The sequence below is a fragment of the Bos indicus x Bos taurus genome, chromosome 9, assembly GCF_003369695.1.
Source record: "Bos indicus x Bos taurus breed Angus x Brahman F1 hybrid chromosome 9, Bos_hybrid_MaternalHap_v2.0, whole genome shotgun sequence".
NCBI classification, from domain to species: domain Eukaryota; kingdom Metazoa; phylum Chordata; class Mammalia; order Artiodactyla; family Bovidae; genus Bos; species Bos indicus x Bos taurus.
Genome location: NC_040084.1, coordinates 8,752,878 through 8,772,015, shown reverse-complemented (window position 1 = coordinate 8,772,015; position 19,138 = coordinate 8,752,878). Strand labels below are relative to the sequence as shown.

The following is a 19,138-nucleotide window of genomic DNA, read 5'->3' as shown; positions in this document are numbered from 1 at the left end:
TGAAGAGTCTTACAGAAATAAGCGTTTAATTAGAATACGTTAATGGGTCCTTAAAATAGTGTTTATATACAATACTGAGCACATTTCTAAGCATGCAGTCTACATTACTCACTTGATTAAACTTGCTCTCTGACAGATGCACATTTTTCTAGTGTATACAACTAATTGGCCTAGATAACCTGAAGCTCCTGATGCACCTCTTGTTATACTTAGACCTCTTATATTCATATAGAAAGTAATAAATTCATATCCATAGTTATATCACTTATCTTTTCAGACTTTTTTATGGTAAAACATATATAGCATATAATACACCATTTAAACTATTTGTCGATGTGGCATGACATACATTCACAGTGTTGTGCAATGCTCACCACTGCCCGTTTCCAGAACCTTCATCATCTCTAACAGAACACTCAACAGTAACTAATTCTCCATTCCTCACCTCCACCCCACCCCCATCCCCCTGAAACCATACAGCTCAGATTGGGGCTTGAACCCACTGTCTTTTAACTGAGATCACACACCTGGTCTGAGGACTTAATGAAATTCAGGTTCTTGATGTCTCATAGCAGAAAAAATTGAGTGAGAGACAAAGTGATAGATAAGAAGTGAATTTATTTAGAGAGATAAACATTCCATAGACAGAATTCGGTCTGTCTTAAAAGCTGAGAACGGTTCTGGGAGAAATATACTCCTCAGACAGTGTGGGGTGTCTCAGAAGGTGAGAGGCCCTGAAATATGGAGTGGGTGGTTTTTATGGGCTGAGTAATTTCATAGGTTAATGAGTGGGAGGATTATTCTAACCATCTTGGAAGGTGCGGGGATTTCCAGGAGTTCACTTGTTGACCTTTTATGGAATTGTCATGGCACTTGTGGGGTGTCGTTTAGCTGATGTATTACAATGAGCATATAATGAGGCTTAAGGTCCACTGGAAGTCGAATCTTCTGCCTTCTCAGACCTAGTTGGGTCTGCCCAGGTTATGTCGTATCCAACACTGACTTCCTTTAAAGATGGTACCCTTTAAAGGTTGTACTCCTTCCTTCCTGATTCACCTGCCCAGCTCACATCCCCTAATGACCTCTATCCTGCTTTCTGTCTCTCTGAATTTCCTATTGTAGGTACCTTATGTAAGTGAATTATATATCCTTTTATGTCTGGTTTATTTGACACATAATTTCTTCAAAGTTCATTCATGTTTTTGATGTATAGAAATTTCATTTCTTTTTAAGGTTGAATAATATTAATTTTGTTTTTCCATCCATCATTTTGTTTATCCATCCATCAGTTGGTGGACATTGAGTTTTTTCCAACTTCTGGTTATTGTGAATAGTGCTTTCAAGGTAATTGGTGTACAAGTACCTGTTTGAGTCCCTGCTTTCAGTTCTTTTGAGTATATATCTTGAAATGCAGTTGTTAGATCTTGATCAGTTCTGGTATAACTTTTGAAGAACCTACTGTTTTCCACAGTGACTGCACCATTTTACATGCCCACGAGCAATGCACAAGGGTTCTAATTTATCCATATCATTGTCAACACTTATTTTCCTTTGTTTTGATAATAACCAACGTTATGCTTGTGAAGTGATATCTCATTATGGTTTTCACTTGCATTTCATTTGATTAGTGACACTGAGCATCTTTTCATTAGACTGTTGGCTTTATATGTTTACTTTGGAGAAATGCTTATTCAAGTTTCATTTTTAATATTCTGAATGTTACTCCTTATCAGATGCATGATTTGTAAATATTCTCCTATTCTTGGCTTGTGTTTTCACTCTGTTGATAGTGTCTTTTGATACACAGATTTTTAATTTTAATGATGTCTGATGCATTTTTTTTTCTTTTGTTACCTGTGTTTTGTGTCATATCCAAAAAATAATTACCAGATCCAGTGCCATGAAGGTTTTTTTCCCTTAGAGTTTAATAGTTTTAGCTCTTACGTTTAGATCTTTGATCTATTTTGAGGTATTTGTATATGGTGAAGGATAACAGTCTAATTTCATTTTTTTGCATGAAGATTTCTTCTTCCCAGCATCATGCTTTGAAAAGACTGTTCTTTCCCCTTTCAGTGACCTTGGCCCCCTTGTCAAAGATCATTTGAGCGTATGTGTGAGCATTCATTTCTGGAGTCTTTTCCATTGGCTATGTGTCTGTCTTTATGCCAGTACCATACTGTTTTGGTTGCTGTGGCTTTGTAGTAAATTTTGAAATAGAGAAGCGTGAGTCCTGTAACTTTGTTGTTCTTTTTCAAGATTGTTTTTACTGTTTGGGCTTCCTTGAAATTCATATGAATTTTAGAATGGCTTTTTCTGTTCCTGCCAAAAAAAAAAAAGGTCATTATGATTTTGGTAGGGATTGCATTGTATCTGTAGAACACTTTCAGTAGTATTGTCATTTTTAATGTATTAAGTCATATTACACCATAAATATGGGCCGACTTTACATTTGTTTATGTCTCATTAAATTTCTCTCAGCAATGTTTTGTTGTGGGGAAGAAAGAAATGTTTTTCTACCTTTCTCAATTCTTCTCTCTAGTCTAAGAATTAAATTGACATGAGACAGGTCAACAGGGGAATTTCAAACAAATATTTGATAACATGTATACACTGGAGAGACCCAGGAGAACTGAATGACTTCTTAGTCTTAGGAACTAGACAGCACTTCAGCAGTATGCTTGGGGGCTATTTTAAACAAGAAAATTGCTGACAGAAAGTACAAAATGCAAAGAATATAGCAGTAAATAGTGCACTTACAGGATACTTGTCTATGGTAAGAGAGCTGAAACAAGAAAGCAGAGTATTGCCTAGTTCATGCTTAGCTCGGAATGTGAGCATCAGGAACTTAGAATTTTTACCTCTTTGCATGTATCTGCGAGGACTTCCCAGGCGGTGGAGTAGTAAAGAATCTGCCTGCTAATGCAGAAGATGCAGGTTCGAGCCCTCTGTCAGGAAGATCCCCTGGAATAAGAAATGGCAAGTCACTCCAGCATTCTCGCCTGAAAAATTCAATGGATAGAAGTAGTCTGTTGGGCTACAATCTGTGGGGTCACAAAGAGTCAGACATAACTGAGAGACTGAACACATATGCACAGTGTATCTTCAAAAGACCACTAAGAGCCATGTGTGTTGATTTTAAGGCCATAAATAAATTTTAGCGAGCAGTAGGTTTGTAAATGCAGAATCTGCAAATGAGAATCAACTACTTATAAGAAAAACAACAACAAAAGACCTCACAAATCCAGCAAGTTTTCTTGCCAGCTCTTACTACAAAACTTTGTATTAAACAAAGACAATCTGGGAAAATTTTGGTAGAGAGAAGACGAAATTTGGAGATAAGCCTGTGATTGATCTTAAACCCCCAATCTTAGGTGAAATAAGCCAATCACCAAAAGACAAATACTGTATAATTCAACTTTTAAGAGGTACCTGGAGAACCCTGGTGATTCTCCAAGGGTCGGGGGGCAGGAAGTCTAGGGAGTTCTTTAATGGGTACAGAGTTCCAGTTTTGCAAAATGAAAAGAGATTAGTTTGCAGAACTGTGTGAGTTAATTTAACACAACTAAACTGTACATTTAAAAATGTTTGAGATGGTAAATTTTATGTTATTTGTATTTTACCACTATTTAAGAAGCAAGAAAACAGAAAATGACAAAAAATCAGATAGAAATAGAGTTGAACTCAGGGGAAAATGGGAGGAAAATACACTTAATTTTGGAAATGAAAACAAATTTACAGTGTGTCCAAAAGAGAAAAGGATCAAATAAAATTTAGTAAGAGGGGACATTTGAAGAAAGGCAGAAGGATAACCAAGAGAAGGAAAATCAGATGAAGTAAAAAAAAAATCCAAAAACGAGTGTTGAAATGGAAAAGAAAGAAAAACTACATATGTGTAGGTTTCCATGCAGTGGCAAAACAAAACAAATTAGCAGAATATTTAAAGGTATAATACCCCCCCAAAAAAAAAATCCTAAAGTAAATAGACATGAATCCACATGTCATGAATATTCTATATCATGAATAGACAGGAAATAGCCACTTTGTACCTGGGAAAATTTATGTGCAGTTTCCTGGTAAAACCGACTTCAGATTTAAAGAAAATCCTCAAGATTTCCAAGCAAAAGGATCAGCTCACAAGGGCAACATTATTAGACTTAGACTTCTCAAGAAACATACAAAGCTAGGAAGGAATGGAAGAACATTAAAAAAATAAAATCTCAATGAAAAGGTATGAACTACTGAAAAAAAAAACCAATGCACAATGTGAGAGTTGTGAGTTGTTTTACTGGGGGCAAAATGAAGACTAGCCCGGGAGACAGCTCCTCAGGTAGCTCTGAGGAGCTGCTCGGAAGAGGTGAGGGAAAGTCAGTATTGTATATGATTTTAGTGAAGGGGTGCATGCAGTCAGGCACACATGTTGGCAGAAGGTTATTGGCCAGTCATGAGGAGCAGAAGTCGGCATTAATGATTTTAGTGCTAGATCTGAAGAGATGCAAGAATCAGGCTCATACAGTTGTCTTCTGAAAATGCCTAACTCCCTGAGGGCCTATTCTGCCCATTTTCCTGGATCACAGAGTGCCTCACTCCTGGTCTCCACCCTGAAGCCTTCTCAGGGGGTGTCGAAGGTAGGCAGCAGCAGCGGTTTGTGACTTAGTCCTTGCAGAGACTGATGGCAAGTGCCCAGTTTTAGTTGGCAGAACCAAGGAATTTGTATTTAGCCAAAATATCCTTTAGAAAAACAGTTTTTAAACATTTAAGAACTCAGGGGATTCTGTACTGATGAGCTCTTGTTGAGAAATCCCCGGTTGCCAAGTTCTGGCCTATTAATAGGTGTGAAGGTGAACATCAGCAAAAGGACTATGGTGAGCATTTAGTATCGTATGAAGAAAAAGTGTGGGCTGGGGCAGAGAGTGAAGCACAAACATATGTGCTGAGGAATAGATAATTAAGAAGAGAGAGAAAGAAAATAGAATTTCTCATAGATTACTGTGTAGGCAGTAGGTAGGAGTTGAACACATAAGAACCAATACAGTGTTTAGTAAAGGAGTGAATAAGAACATGGGGGCTAGGAGCACTGGAAAATTCAAGTACACAAACAAAAATACAAACTTTCTTAACACAAAAGGACTAAAAATCCAGGAGCAAGGAATTCATATTAGCTGGAGAAAGAAACACAGGAAATACATACATAGTTATCAAACGAGATATTTTCTAAACTAAATGTGTTCAGTTCAGTTCAGTTCAGTCGCTCAGTCGTGTCCGACTCTTTGCGACCCCATGAATCACCGCATGCCAGGCCTCCCTGTCCATCACCAACTCCCAGAGTTTACTCAAACTCATGTCCATCGAGTCAGTGATGCCATCCAGCCATTTCATCCTCTGTTGTCCCCTTCTCCTCCTGCCCCCAGTCCCTCCCAGCATCAGAGTCTTTTCCAATGAGTCAACTCTTTGCATGAGGTGGCCAAAGTACTGGAGTTTCAGCTTTAGTATCATTCCTTCCAAAGAAATTCCAGGGCTGATCGCCTTCAGAATGGACTGGTTGGATCTCCTTGCAGTCCAAGGGACTCTCAAGAGTCTTCTCCAACACCACAGTTCAAAAGCATCAATTCTTCTGTGCTCAGCCTTCTTCACAGTCCAGCTCTCACATCCATACATGACCACAGGAAAAACCATAGCCTTGACTAGCTGGACCTTTGTTGGCAAAGTAATGTCTCTGCTTTTGAATATGCTATCTAGGTTGGTCATAACTTTCCTTCCAAGAAGTAACGTCTTCTAATTTCGTGTTAGTCATATCAATAAATGTGAATGGGACTTCCCTCTGGTCCAGTGGTTAAGATTGTGTTCCCAGTGCGGGCGGCACAGGTCTGATAACTAGTCAGGGAACTAGCTCCCACATACCACAGCTGAAGACTTCACATGCCGCACCCAGGATCAAAGATCCGAGTGCTGCAACGAAGACCCAGCACAGCTAGATGAATAAAGACAGAGAGCCTCCATGGCAAGAGTCAGAAAGACGTGGTCAAGTGTGAGAGAAGCACTCAGAACTGAGCTGCTCTTACTAATTTGACGATGGAGGGAATGTGAAGAGGGATGCACACAGCCTCGGGGACTGAGAGGCTCCCAGCCGATAGCCAGCAAAGAGGTGAAGGTCTCAGCCCTTACCCTCAAGGAGCTTGATTCTGTTCCTCAGACTTGATCATCTCAGTTGATTCATCTTCAAGTTTAATGATTCTTATCTCCCGACCGGTTAAATCTGCTGAACTTTTCATTTTGTTTTCTAGTGAGCTATTTGTTTCAATTACTGCATTTTCCATCTTGAGAAATTCTGTCTCTTTGTTGATATTCTGTATTCAGGGAGACATTGTTTTCAATTTGTTTTGGTTCTTAAGAAACGTTTTTCTTTAGTTCTTTCAGTTCAGTTCAGTCACTCAGTTGTGTCTGACTTTTTGTGACCCCATGGACTGCAGCACACCAGGCCTCCTTGTCTATCACCAATTCCCAGAGTTTACTCAAACTCATGTCCATTAAGTTGGTGATGCCATTCAACCATCTCATCCTCTGTCGTCCTCTTCTCCTACCTTCGATCTTTCCCATCATCGGGGTCTTTTCAAATAAGTCCAATCTTCTTATCAGGTGGCCAAAGTTTTTCAGTTTCATCTGCAACATCAGTCCTTCCAATGAATATTCAGGACTGATTTCCTTTAGGATGGACTGGCTGGATCTCCTTGCAGTCCAAGGGATTCTCAAAGAGTATTCTCCAATACTACAGTTCAAAAGCATCAATTCTCCGGTGCTCAGCTTTCTTTATAGTCCAACTCTCACATCCATACATGACTACTGGAAAAACCATAGCCTTGACTAGATGGACCTTTGTTGGCAAAGTAATGTCTCTGCTTTTTAATATGCTGTTTAGGTTGGTCATAACTTTTCTCCAAGGAGTAAGTATCTTTTAATTTCATGGCTGCAGTCACCATCTGCAGTGATTTTGGAGCCCCCCAAAATAAAATCTGCCACTGTTTCCATTGTTTCCCCATCTGTTTGCCATGAAGTGATGGGACTGGATGCCATGATCTTCGTTTTCTGAATGTTGAGTTTTAAGCCAACTTTTTCACTCTCTTCTTTCACTTTCATCACGAGGCTCTTCAGTTCTTCTTCACTTTCTGCCATAAGGGTGATGTCATCTGCATATCTGACGTTATTGATATTTCTCCCGGGAATCTTGATTCCATCTTGTGCTTCATCTAGCCCAGCATTTCTCATGATGTACTCTGCATATAAGTTAAATAAGCAGGGTGACAATATACAGCCTTGACATACTCCTTTTCCTATTTGGAACCTGTCTGTTGTTCCATGTCCAGTTTTAACTGTTGCTTCCTGACCTGCAAAGAGACTTCTTAAGAGGCAGGTCTAGTATTCCCGTCTTTTTCAGAATTTTCCACAGTTTATTGTTACTTACACAGTCTAAGGCTTTGGCGTAGTCAATAAAGCAGAAATAGAGGTTTTTCTGGAATTCTCTTGCTTTTTCAGTAATCCAGTGGATGTTGGCAATTTGATCTCTGGTTCCTCTGCCTTTTCTAAATCCAGCTGGAACATCTGGAAGTTCACGGTTCATGTATTGTTGAAGCCTGGCTTGGAGAATTTTGAGCATTGCTTTACTAGCATGTGAGATGAGTGCAATTGTGCGGTAGTTTGAGCATTCTTTGACATTGCATTTCTTTGGGATTGGAATGAAAACTGACCTTTTCCAGTCCAGTGGCCACTGCTGAGTTTTCCAAATTTGCTGGCATATTGAGTGCAGCACTTTCACAGCATCATCTTTTAGGATTTGAAATAGCTCCACTGGAATTCCATCACCTCCACTAGCTTTGTTCGTAGTGATGTTTTCTAAGTCTCACTTGACTTCACATTGCAGGATATCTGGCTCTAGGTGAGTGATCAAACCATCACGATTATCTCGGTTGTGAAGATCTTTTTTGTACAGTTCTTCTGTGTATTCTTGCCACCCCTTCTTAATATCTTCTGCTTCTGTTAGGTCCCTACCATTTCTGTCCTTTGTTGAGCCCACTTTTGCATGAAATGTTCCCTTGGTATCTCTGATTTTCTTGAAGAAATCTCTAGTCTTTCCCATTCTGTTGTTTTTCTCTATTTCTTTGTACTGATCGCTGAGGAAGGCTTTCTTATCTCTCCTTGTTATTCTTTGGAACTCTGCATTCAAATGGGTATATCTTTCCTTTTCTCCTTTGCTTTATGCTTCTCTTCTTTTCACAGCTATTTGTAAGGCCTCTTCAGACAGCCATTTTGCTTTTTTGCATTTCTTTTTCTTAGGGATGGTCTTGCTCCCTGTCTCCTGTACAATGTCATGAACCTCTGCCCATAGTTCATCAGGCACTCTATCAGATCTAGTCCCTTAAATCTATTTGTCACTTTTACTGTATAATCATTAGGGATTTGATTTAGGTCATACCTGAATGGTCTAGTGGTTTTCCCTACTTTCTTCAATTTAAGTCTGAATTTGGCAATAAGGCGTTCATGTTCTGAGCTACATATTTAAAGTAGTAGCTTTAACGTTTTTGTCTTATAAGTTCAATGTCCTCAAGGACTTCCTCAAGTACAGTGCCTATTGATTTTGTTTTTTTTCTCTGTATTAGCTGTACTTTCTTGCTGCTTTGCATGTCTCTCTCTCTTTTTTTTTTTTCTAAGTTAAAACATGAGAAATTTTAAATAGCATAATGCAGTAACTCGGGAGATGAGATTCTCCCCTGGATTTTCTGTTATTACTTTTCGTTGTTTGTTTAGTGACTTGTGTGCATGCTATGAAGTCTGTTTTCTTTGTTGTTGCAGTCACTGAAGTTTCTGCTTGGTTGGTTTAGTTAATTATTGGACACAGATTTTCTTAAACACCTAGAATCTGTAAGTCTCCCAGTCTTGCTGAGGGGCCATCTGTGAGTGGAGACGTGACTTCAGCACTCAGGATGCATTTATACCACTCTTAGCCCACACATCCTGCTCGTGCAAGACAGAACCTCAGGGTCGACCAGAATGCACAGTTAGGCCTCTCCTATATTCATGAGCATGCACAGGGCCTTCTTCATTCCCGGGAATATATAGAAACTTTTCAGAGCCCCTGTGGGCATCGCATTCCTCGCGTTTCCATTTTAATCTTTTTGGTTAGTTAATTTTTTGCCTGATATTGACTAGCTCTCATGGCCATGAAATTCACTGGTTCCTGGGAAAAAGGAATTTTTGCACTGTATGAGCTCCATTTCAAGCCAGACACAGTCTTGCAAGTGGGATCTTCCATGTACCGTCCAGGCAGGTCAGATAATGGCAGTCCTCTGGGAAGAAGACTGAAAGAGCCCCAGCCCCTTCTGTTTCTCAGGTAGCTGCCCAGCTTACAGAGAGGAAGGGCTGGTACTAGAGCAAATCAGAATGCCACAGTGTTCTGTGCTGTTACTGAGAGCCAGCCCTTTTCCTTAAATGCTCCTGGATTGTGGCATGCTTCTGGTTCATTTTCAATGTTGAAAAAATTTGTTCTGACAATTTATGCTGGTTGTTAAATTGCTTTTAAGGGGAAAGGATTTTCAGAGATTTCTACTTTGTTACTTTTACTGGTGTCATCTCTTTGGCTTAATTATTTTTTCCAAATGGATATAATAGCTGGTGTGGAATATGTAACATTTAGGTCAATCCAAGGTGGTCACCCCTGACTTGATTCTGTAAGTACTACTAACTTAAGTTCTCATATTTAAATATATATAGTTTTCTTGGTCTTTATAAAACATTTATCTTTTTAATCTTTTTCTTTGTTTTGTTAAGTAGCTGTGGTTAAACCGTCATAACTCTGGTTCATTCATCTCAGCAGATTGGGGTATAGTTAAGGATTTTCTCTTCTTTCCTTCTCCAGCGGGCATCCAGGCAGGGCAGTGCTGATTTCTCCCGCTCTCTGTGCCGTGCTCCTTTACTGCTCGCTGGCAGTTGGTGCTGGCACTATCTCCTGCTACAAGCTATTTGCTGTCAGCATGCTGCTGAGAAATAATATGTTTCCTCAGTGTATGGATATTGGCTTCAGTTCTCCTGGGTATCAAATACCGTGCTCAAACCTGGTAGAAGAAGACTGTGTATGCTCCTTTATACCTGCTACTAATAATCTTCTGTTACTATAAAGTAGTCACTTCAACTTACTTAGCAATGAAACATTTTAGAGTAAATGCTCATGTGAAATCCCAGTGTGTAAAATGGATATATGCAGTATATTTTAAGTGATATAATAAAGGTACTCTTTCAGAACCAAAGAATTCCCTAGAACACAACTTTAAGATTTATTTCCAGATCTATCTTTCGTGCTGGGTCAGATAATGTGTTGTTAGTCTACTTTTCTTTTATCATATCAGAATTCTAAAATATTCAATGATCATGTGAAATAAGATGAAAAATCTCCCTCGCATTCATAATGTTTTCCATCTATTTCTATTAACTCCAGGCAAAGGAGAAACCAAAATAGTTAAGTTCAGTAGCTCAGTCGTGTCCGACTCTTTGTGACCCCATGGATTGCAGCATGCCAGGCCTCCCTGTCCATCACCAACTCCCGGAATTACTCAAACTCATGTCCATTGAGTCGGTGATGCCATCCAGCCATCTCATCCTCTGTCATCCCCTTCTCCTCCTGCCCTCAATCTTTCCCAGCATCAGGGTCTTTTCCGTTGAGTCAGTTCTTCCCATCACGTGGCAAAAGTATTGGAGTTTCAGCTTCAGTATCAGTCTTTCCAATGAATATTCAGGACTGATTTCCTTTAGGATGGACTGGTTGGATCTCCTTTCAGTCCAAGGGACTCTTGAGAGTCCCAAACATAGATTTCATCATTTTTACTCTGAAATTTTATTCCTTAAGGACACAGTTCCAATCATTGTTTTCCTGAATACAGCTCATACATATCCTTCATGTCTCATACATATCCTTTCACACTGTCAAGTTCATACTTAGAGTATAAGTAAGTATATCCCATCGATTACAGTACTTAGCACATTTTTCCACAGAGTTAGTTTTATGTGACATTTTCTTCAGTGCTGTTGGTACTCTATTTCAAAAATAATACCAGCAATATAGACTTTTCTAAAGATGTGATATAATTTATTTATAAGATATAAGCTGTTGACCCATGAACAATGTGATTTGAATTGCTCAGGTCCACATACACAGGGATACTTTTCTGTAGCCCGTGATACATCACTCTGCACCCACAGTTGGAGAACTATGTGGATATGGAGGAACTGCGTGTGCAGAGGGCTGACAGTGAGCTCTAGACAGATTTTTGACTATCCAGAGGGTTGTCCAAGAGTCAACTGTGTATCTCATTACTTCTGTGAGAAAATGTTACAAGTTCTCTATTTTAACAACAGGTTAATATAACCTGATGAGTTTCTTGGTTTTGATTTTCTGTGTATGTGTATTAGTCTTAATACAGTTTTCAGTTAACTTCTTGTATTTGAATATAAGTCAATATGAACTTTTATTTGACCTAGCAAAGAGTCTCATTTGTTTACTTACCAATGAAGACTTTAAATATTTTTTCTCTTCTGTGTTTTTTTTCTCAGATAGTCTCATAATGAAAATTTAGTGACATATGCCTAGGATTATAGATTAAGTTAAAATGTATTTTTAGGTCGTTTTTTAGATCATTTTCACATGGTACCGACTCTTATTGAGCATAATGGTTTTGTACTTTTAATATCAACTTTTAGAAGTATATTTTTAATGATTTTTTTGTTTTTTTTTTTTTTTTGCTTTTAGATCATTTGGGGAATATTTTTCATCTTTGTTGCATTGCTGTTTGTAATTTCTCTCTTCCTGTCAAAGTAAGTACAGTAGACACATTTTCTAAAGCACTGACAAATCTCCTGTGATATTATACATTTTCCGTGCTGAATTCCATTAATGTAGCCTATTCATCTTAAGTAGCTATTTTACTTAAAGTGTTCTACAGCATTAACTCAAAGAATGACTAAAAAGATCCAATAATAGTGTTTCTTTGGTCTGTATCAATTGAACAATATCTGTAAGATATTTAAATGATGTTTGATTTGTTATTCGTGGTTTTCTTGGACTCAGTTGAATGTACGTGCTCAAGTTATGATGTTATTCTTTCTAAACTAACTGAAAATGTGATGGTATAATGTGTAAATTCACTATATACTTTGTTATAGCTTGGATAAAGCTCTTCATTCAGCTGGAATAGATTCTGGTTTCATAATTTTTGGAGCTAACCTGAGTAACCCACTGAATATGCTTTTGCCTTTACTACAAACTGTAAGTAAAAAAAAAAAAAATCAGTCATTTTATACTTTAGCAAACATTGTCAAATTATTATGTTGACAAACCTGTTAATGCTTGGCAATGTATGCTTGTGCTCTCTGTTAATTTGGCTTCTTATTTACGTATAATTTCTGCATTGATATGTTATCCTAAAAATTATTGTATTGACATATTACTGAACTCTTTAAGTTATGTATTATTTGAATTGGATATATATTTAAACTTAGGGTGAACTTTTCCAAGCATTTCCTGATTTTGCCTTTTAATGACGTCTTTTATTCCATATATAAATATAATTTTTAGTTTAATTTATTATAGGATTTTTGTTAGGATGATAATATTGAACAATTAGGTAATAGTTTGGTAGTTTGCTTCTTGGAGTTCTTTTTTTTTTTTTTTTGTATTATCATAGTAGCCTGGTTAGGGTGATATTTTAAACATTGCCAAATATGAATAATGAAGTTTGACTTAATTGTATTCAATGCATGACTCCTGGAGCCCTTATTGTTTGTGTATTAAGTTTAATTTTCTCTTTTTCAGGTGTTCCCTCTGGATTATATTCTTATAACAATTATTATTATGTACTTTATTTTTACTTCAATGGCGGGGATTCGAAATATTGGCATATGGTTCTTTTGGATTAGAGTGAGTATATGTTATAATATTTTTTTATTTTTTCCATCATTTTGTATATATCCTCCATTATTGCAAATTATCTTAGATTTATAATACAGGAGTTATAAATATCTTAATACCAAAATGATGGAAGTGCTGGCCTTTTCACTTTATGTTAACATAAAAGTGCTCTTTGTCCAGAGAGTGCATGCTCAGTTGTGTTCAGCTCTTTGTAACTTCATGTACTGTAGCCCGCAAGTCTTCTCGGTCCATGGGATTATCCCACCATGAATACTGGAGTGGGTTGCCATTTCCTCTTTCAGGGGATCTTCCTGACCCAAGGATCGAACCTGCGTCTCCTGCGTTGGCAGATGAATTCTTTACTGCTGGGTCACCTGGGAAGCCCCTTTGTCTAAAGCTGCAGTTCTTAAACGGGGGCAGTTTTGCCCTCCTGGTATACTTGGCAAAGTCTGGAGATGTTTTCAGTTGTTATAACTAGGAAGCACTACTGGCATCTGGTGGGTGCAGAGCAGGGAATCGGGGCAGCGTCCTGTGTTGCACAGGCAGCCCCGCAACAAAGACTTGCTTATCCAGCCCAAAATGTCAGCAGTGCTGAGGCTGAAAGCCGTGGTTTAGAAGTTCTGTTAGTTTCCTTAGTGTTTGGCTGTAGCCCAACCGCATTGCAGCACAACTGGATACACTATAGTTCGAAATATGGCCCTGTGACTGGCAGTGAAAGATTCCTGTGCTATTGGAGAAAGGGTTATTTTCTTCTTATTCTCATTTTGATATTAAAATGAGATATATCACTTCATACTTCCAGCTGTGTGTAAAATGCAATTAACTAGAGGCTTGAACTAATGAAAGACTTCCTGCTGTGGAAAATTTTTTAAATCTAACATTGCTTCAGTAACTCAAAAACATCAAGTCTAATATTCCTCTTGGCTTCTCCCTCATGGTTGAGATATGGCTTCTTCAGCCCTCTTTACCCCGTCTGTGTTCTGTGAGGAAGAGGCAGCTAGGAGAAGGGGTGACAGAAGATGTGGCTTTCCCAGAAGTCTCCCACAGACTGCTTTCTTTCTGATGCGTAATGTTTTATCACTACCAGCCACTACTGGGCATAGGGAAGCAGGAAGTGTGCATTTTTAGGTGATCGTGTCCCATCCAGGATTAGAGTCCTGTTATTCTATATTGTACTATTATATTCAGTCGAGTAATAAAGCAGGGAGGTGCTGTCTCGGTCGCTAAAGTGTGCTCTGTCATTGAAATGAGAGGCCTGTCACCAAGCTTCTTGTATCTGCTCCCACGTTTCAGTTTCCGTCCATGCATACAGGATGCACATGGAAATAGCTATAGTCAGATGGTCATAAATTACCATAAACTAGATGACAGTGTTACAGTTGAGTATAACATGAGGATGGGTTTCCCAGATGGTGCAGTTGATAAAGAATCCGCCTACCAATGCAGGAGACACAAGAGACACAGGTTCGATCCCTGGGTCAAGAAGGTACCCTGGAGGAGGAAATGGCAGTCCACTGCAGTATTCTTGCCTGGGACATCCCATGGACAGAGGAGCCTGGCAGACACAACTCAGCAGGCGTGTGGGTGCATGTGCGCATGCACACGCATGCACACACACACAATATGAGGCTATCATGAGTATTTCGTAGAAATGAGTATTTAAAACATGACATGTCTGTCCTTGTGCAATAATATATAGAAAACTATAAATGTATTACTAATACTTAGAGTTTAAACTCACTCTTTTAACCTGTAGATAGAATTAGACATAGTTCACCATTCTTAGCTCTATGAATTTCTAACAGATGCTGTTACATAATAAGTTTAGAAGATTCTTTGAAACAAACCATGAAAATACTAATTTATTTCTCTAGGTCTTGAGTTTTTAAAATAAACATGAATCTGAATCTAAAAGCTTTACAGGGAAAGAATTGTCTTTGTTATTCTTATAGTTATCTGGAAAGATTAAGAAATCTTAGTATTTATTTTGGAAAAAGAATTGGTGGGTTGAACTGCATGCATTGCCCCTAACAAATGAGCAAGACCCAGTGCCTTCACGTAAAACGTATTGCTGAAATAGCGTCACTGTGTTTCTCCTTCCAGTTGTACAAAATCAGAAGAGGTAGGACCAGGCCCCAGGCGCTCTTATTTCTCTGCATGATACTTCTGCTTATTGTCCTTCACACTAGCTACATGATTTATAGTCTTGCTCCCCAGTATGTTATGTATGGAAGCCAAAACTACTTAATAGAGGTAAGTACAAACATTAAAAAAAGTCATTATTTTGACATTTTAAACATAGTAATATCTAGAACCAAATTCTAATTTGTGAAAGCTAGCATAAAATATTAGCTCATCAAATTAAATTTAATACTGCTAAAACTAGTTTTACATTCCATTGTTGGGCATATTTACATTTGTTTCATACAAATTCTTTTTAAAAATAACACTGAATTTCATAATAGTTGTTCCTTAAATGGATCCCATGCTGCCAAACTGCTGAGCTTTATCTTAGCACTTTACTAGAACTCATAATATTTACTTTAAAGTAATATTTTAAGTAAGTTTATTAAGATGGCGCCCCAAAACGTTTTGGTGAGCATAGAGCAAAAAACGTCTGCTCGTTGGTACCATGAATCCCATAGAAGAGACTTAAATGTTTTATTTGTGGGTAATTACGCTTTCTCATATCCTGATGGGGATCCTCTTACCTGTTACACTGATTCCTTGGTGTTATCTTTCAAAAGCCACCTGTGATTCTTAGTTGTATCTGGAGAGATAGTTTGAATATTTTGAAAGTTTAAAATATTTTGATGATATCTAATTTGGCCTTTATTTAGTTTCCTTTTCCTAAAATATCTCTTGCTCTGCTTTCTAATAGTTCGAATCAAATCGGTGTTTTAGGGCCCAGTTCAAGCCTTACTTTAATGGAATCTTTCATTATTAACCCATTCTGCCCAGATCATCCCTTTTTCATCCTTCATTCTTTCTTTAACATGTAATTAGTAGTTAGTTCATTGAGAAATATCAGTAGTGTCAGTGGACCAGAGATGGGACACACATCACAGCAGATACACAGGTGACCCAAGTTTGGGAAACACACTGCTAAAAGATCACCTTAGTCATTCTTCTCGTTTCTTATACCTTTTATTATCTTCTTGCCTTATCCCCTGCACCTAGTTCTTGGGCTCATGTTATGAAACATTCTTCTATGAATGGATGAAATAAGATCATGCTTTTGCATGGATAAGTGGTATTCTCCTCTTGTTCCACAGTGGAAAACCAAGGGCTGTTTTCTCTGGGCAGAAGCTCCATTGATTAACACAGGGCCTAAACATTGTTGCAGGAAAGCCTTAATGTCAAGTTTACCATGAATCTTTTTATTCTAATTGAAATTTTACATAAAATTTACATTTTAGAATATTAGCCAAATGTGGTTTAATAGAAAACAGGGTATAAAGTTCATAATGTGTCACTTTTTAATCAAAATATATATGTTAATATACTATTTATATTTTAACTGTATCTTCATTTTTTAGAGCAATATGACTTACAGTGACCATAGAGGCAATTCATCCCTTTCTGTGCCAAAGAGATGTGATGCAGATGCCCCTGAAGGTAAAGCAGCTTGTTTCAACCTTTCTTAGAATTTATAACTGTGTAAGAAAAGATTTGTTTTGAATTATGGTGTCTTAAGCATCTGATACCTTTGTTTTCATATGTGGTGACAAAAGGAACTTTGTTAAGAAGAAATTGGTCTCTTCAATAGAACTTCTTGGTGATATAATGATTTCCATTAGGGAGAGGATCATTATAAATTAGTTACCCTTGAAGAACAAAATGTGGTTATTATTTACCATACTTAATGGTATAATAAGAAATCATTCTTAAATGCCTTTTTTGTTGTTGTTTTAAAAAATTCAAGAGACTTTTGGTAGAATCTGTCACTTTTAGGACTGAGAACAAAAGTGCCTATGACCTAGAACAGCTTTTAACCCATCCAGCTCTGGTCACTTTAGTTAATAAAATAATGATAAAGTTAATGATGACAGCAGTTAATGTTTAAGAATGTGTAATTGTGAGCCAGACATTATAAGTTTTTCCTGTGTATTCTGACAAAAGCTCTGAGATCCTGTGCTCTTCATCTCTGTGAATTTTGAGAGGGTCTTTTTCTTGATAAGTCATTGAGGGGTTCCATTATGAAAAAGATAAATTTGGAGTGCTTTAGCAGAGTCAGCTCTAGACTGTTGTGGAGTAACGGGAATAGGTACAGAATGCTGGATGGCCCGGTAAGGCAGCAGTGAGCTCTACCTGGAGGTCACTGTGGGCTCGTCAGAAAGAAGGGCTTCAGACAGGGGATGGCAGGGCCGCCTCTCCAGGTGAGAGGGGAATCCAGGGAAGGCTGCTCCAGGCGGAGGAACACAGCATACACATCAAGTTCCCTTCAACCGTACAGTTTTGTGTTCAGACAGTTTAAAACCATTATTGTTGTTTTGTTTTTAATTGTGGAGGTGTAAGGGGTTGGAGGAAAGAGGAAATGGGGTTGCCAAGTTAGAAGTCAAATCAGAAAGGTCTGGAAAAGAGCCAATGGATGGTTTTACACAAGAAAGTGGGAACTGTGGTCTGGCTTGTTTTCAGTAATTTAAATTACAGAAGAGAGAGAATGGATTTGAGAAACTGAGACCAGAGCATAGAAACCATTTGGGAGAGGGTGCCAGGAGGAACAGTTTACAGTAATCCAGGAGAGATGGCGAAAGCCTGAAGCAAACAGTGGTCTTAAGAGTGAAATGAACACAGAATTGAGAGAGGACCTCCTTGCTTGGATCTGAAGAGTGGCAGGGGAGGCAGAATATTTTGGAATGGCCTCCAGTTTCTGAGTAATATGGTAAATTTTGGTATCACCAAGGTGAGATAAAAATAGATACTAAGATTAAAGAAAAAAGTATAGATACTGCTTAGCTGACTTGAGATGGAGATTTCACGGGCAGTTGGATATTTACAGAATGAACTCAGAAGGCAGAGTGTGAGGAGCCTGGAGACCCAGGCAGGCGGATGACAGAACTATGGGGGAGTGAGCGGAAAGAAGAAGGAGAGATGTGGATGCTGGAGGCAAAAACTACGTGCAGTGAATAAAAGGGAATGTAAAGCACTGAAATTCTTCATGGAGCTTAAGAGGGATTGGATGGAAACTAGAGAAGGTATGCAGCATCAGCAGAGAATCTTTTTTTTTCTTTTCTTTTTGAATGAGGAGAGACTTTAGGGATGATGGGATGAATTCATGGAGCAGGAAAAATTGAAGAAAAATATGAGAAAGAATGAATGATGAGCCAGTGTCACCCTGTTCTGGAGGAGACAGTAGTTAGAACATTGAAGAATGCTTTAGGTGGAAGGAAGGATCCTTCTTGCTCTAGATTGCAAGGAAGGAGTCAACAGTGTGAACTCAGATAGTAATTTCTTAGTGAGGGTGAGCAGGAAGTTCTCTGTGATTGTCTCATCTTGCTTTGAGGTGTAATTTCAGTTATTTGCTGAGAATCACGTGGGCCACTGGGCACAAAACTAAAGAAAGGGGCACAAGTTTTGCTAGGTGAACAGAACGTCTGACTGGAGATAAGTTAGTGGTAAATGAATATATGCCAAGGGGTGGAGATGAAATTCTCTCTCTGTATTTTTGCTGGATATGTCTGCACAGCTGGTGCCCTTCTCCATCAGAGCCTAGGCTATCTGGGGAGATGATTTGAAGGACTGGAGGAGGATGAGATTTAGAGACAGAACAGGCTGAGAGTCAGAAATGGAAGAGACCAAGCACAGAGTCCAGGGTGCAGGGCAAAGACGGGAAGAGACCAAAACTGGGAGGAAAGAACAAGGTCAAGAGATGAGTCAAAACCAAAATCAAGGGAAAGCAAATGTGAAGAAGTAATAGTGAAATGTTTCTGTTATAAATTAATTGACTTAATTTTCCAGGTCTGCTTTGGTAGCTAACAACAAAGACACTTTAGTCCCAGATTTTTAACTTTGAAATGCACACAGCCCCACCCCCACCCCCCACACACATCACAAGTAGGGTTGATACCTGAAATGCTTTGGGTTGTCATTTTTTGCTAAGTGAGAACAGAATGAAAAGTTACTGTTGGGTTGATTTGTAATTTTTTGAGAGGGCTCTGACCTTGAAGATCTAAATAAGTTCTGTTTCTT

General features: G+C 38.4%; 1 protein-coding gene across 1 annotated transcript in view; it reads left to right on the top strand.

Annotated features, from left to right (window-relative positions):
- The window catches only part of LMBRD1 (LMBR1 domain containing 1), a 132,504-nt gene that overhangs the window by 89,158 nt on the left and 24,208 nt on the right, over window positions 1-19,138 (top strand). The window contains exons 10-14 of the mRNA XM_027550855.1: window positions 11,789-11,853; window positions 12,202-12,304; window positions 12,851-12,955; window positions 15,050-15,199; window positions 16,486-16,564. Of these exons, the coding sequence (XP_027406656.1) occupies window positions 11,789-11,853; window positions 12,202-12,304; window positions 12,851-12,955; window positions 15,050-15,199; window positions 16,486-16,564 (502 nt within the window). The remainder of the gene's footprint in view (window positions 1-11,788; window positions 11,854-12,201; window positions 12,305-12,850; window positions 12,956-15,049; window positions 15,200-16,485; window positions 16,565-19,138) is intronic.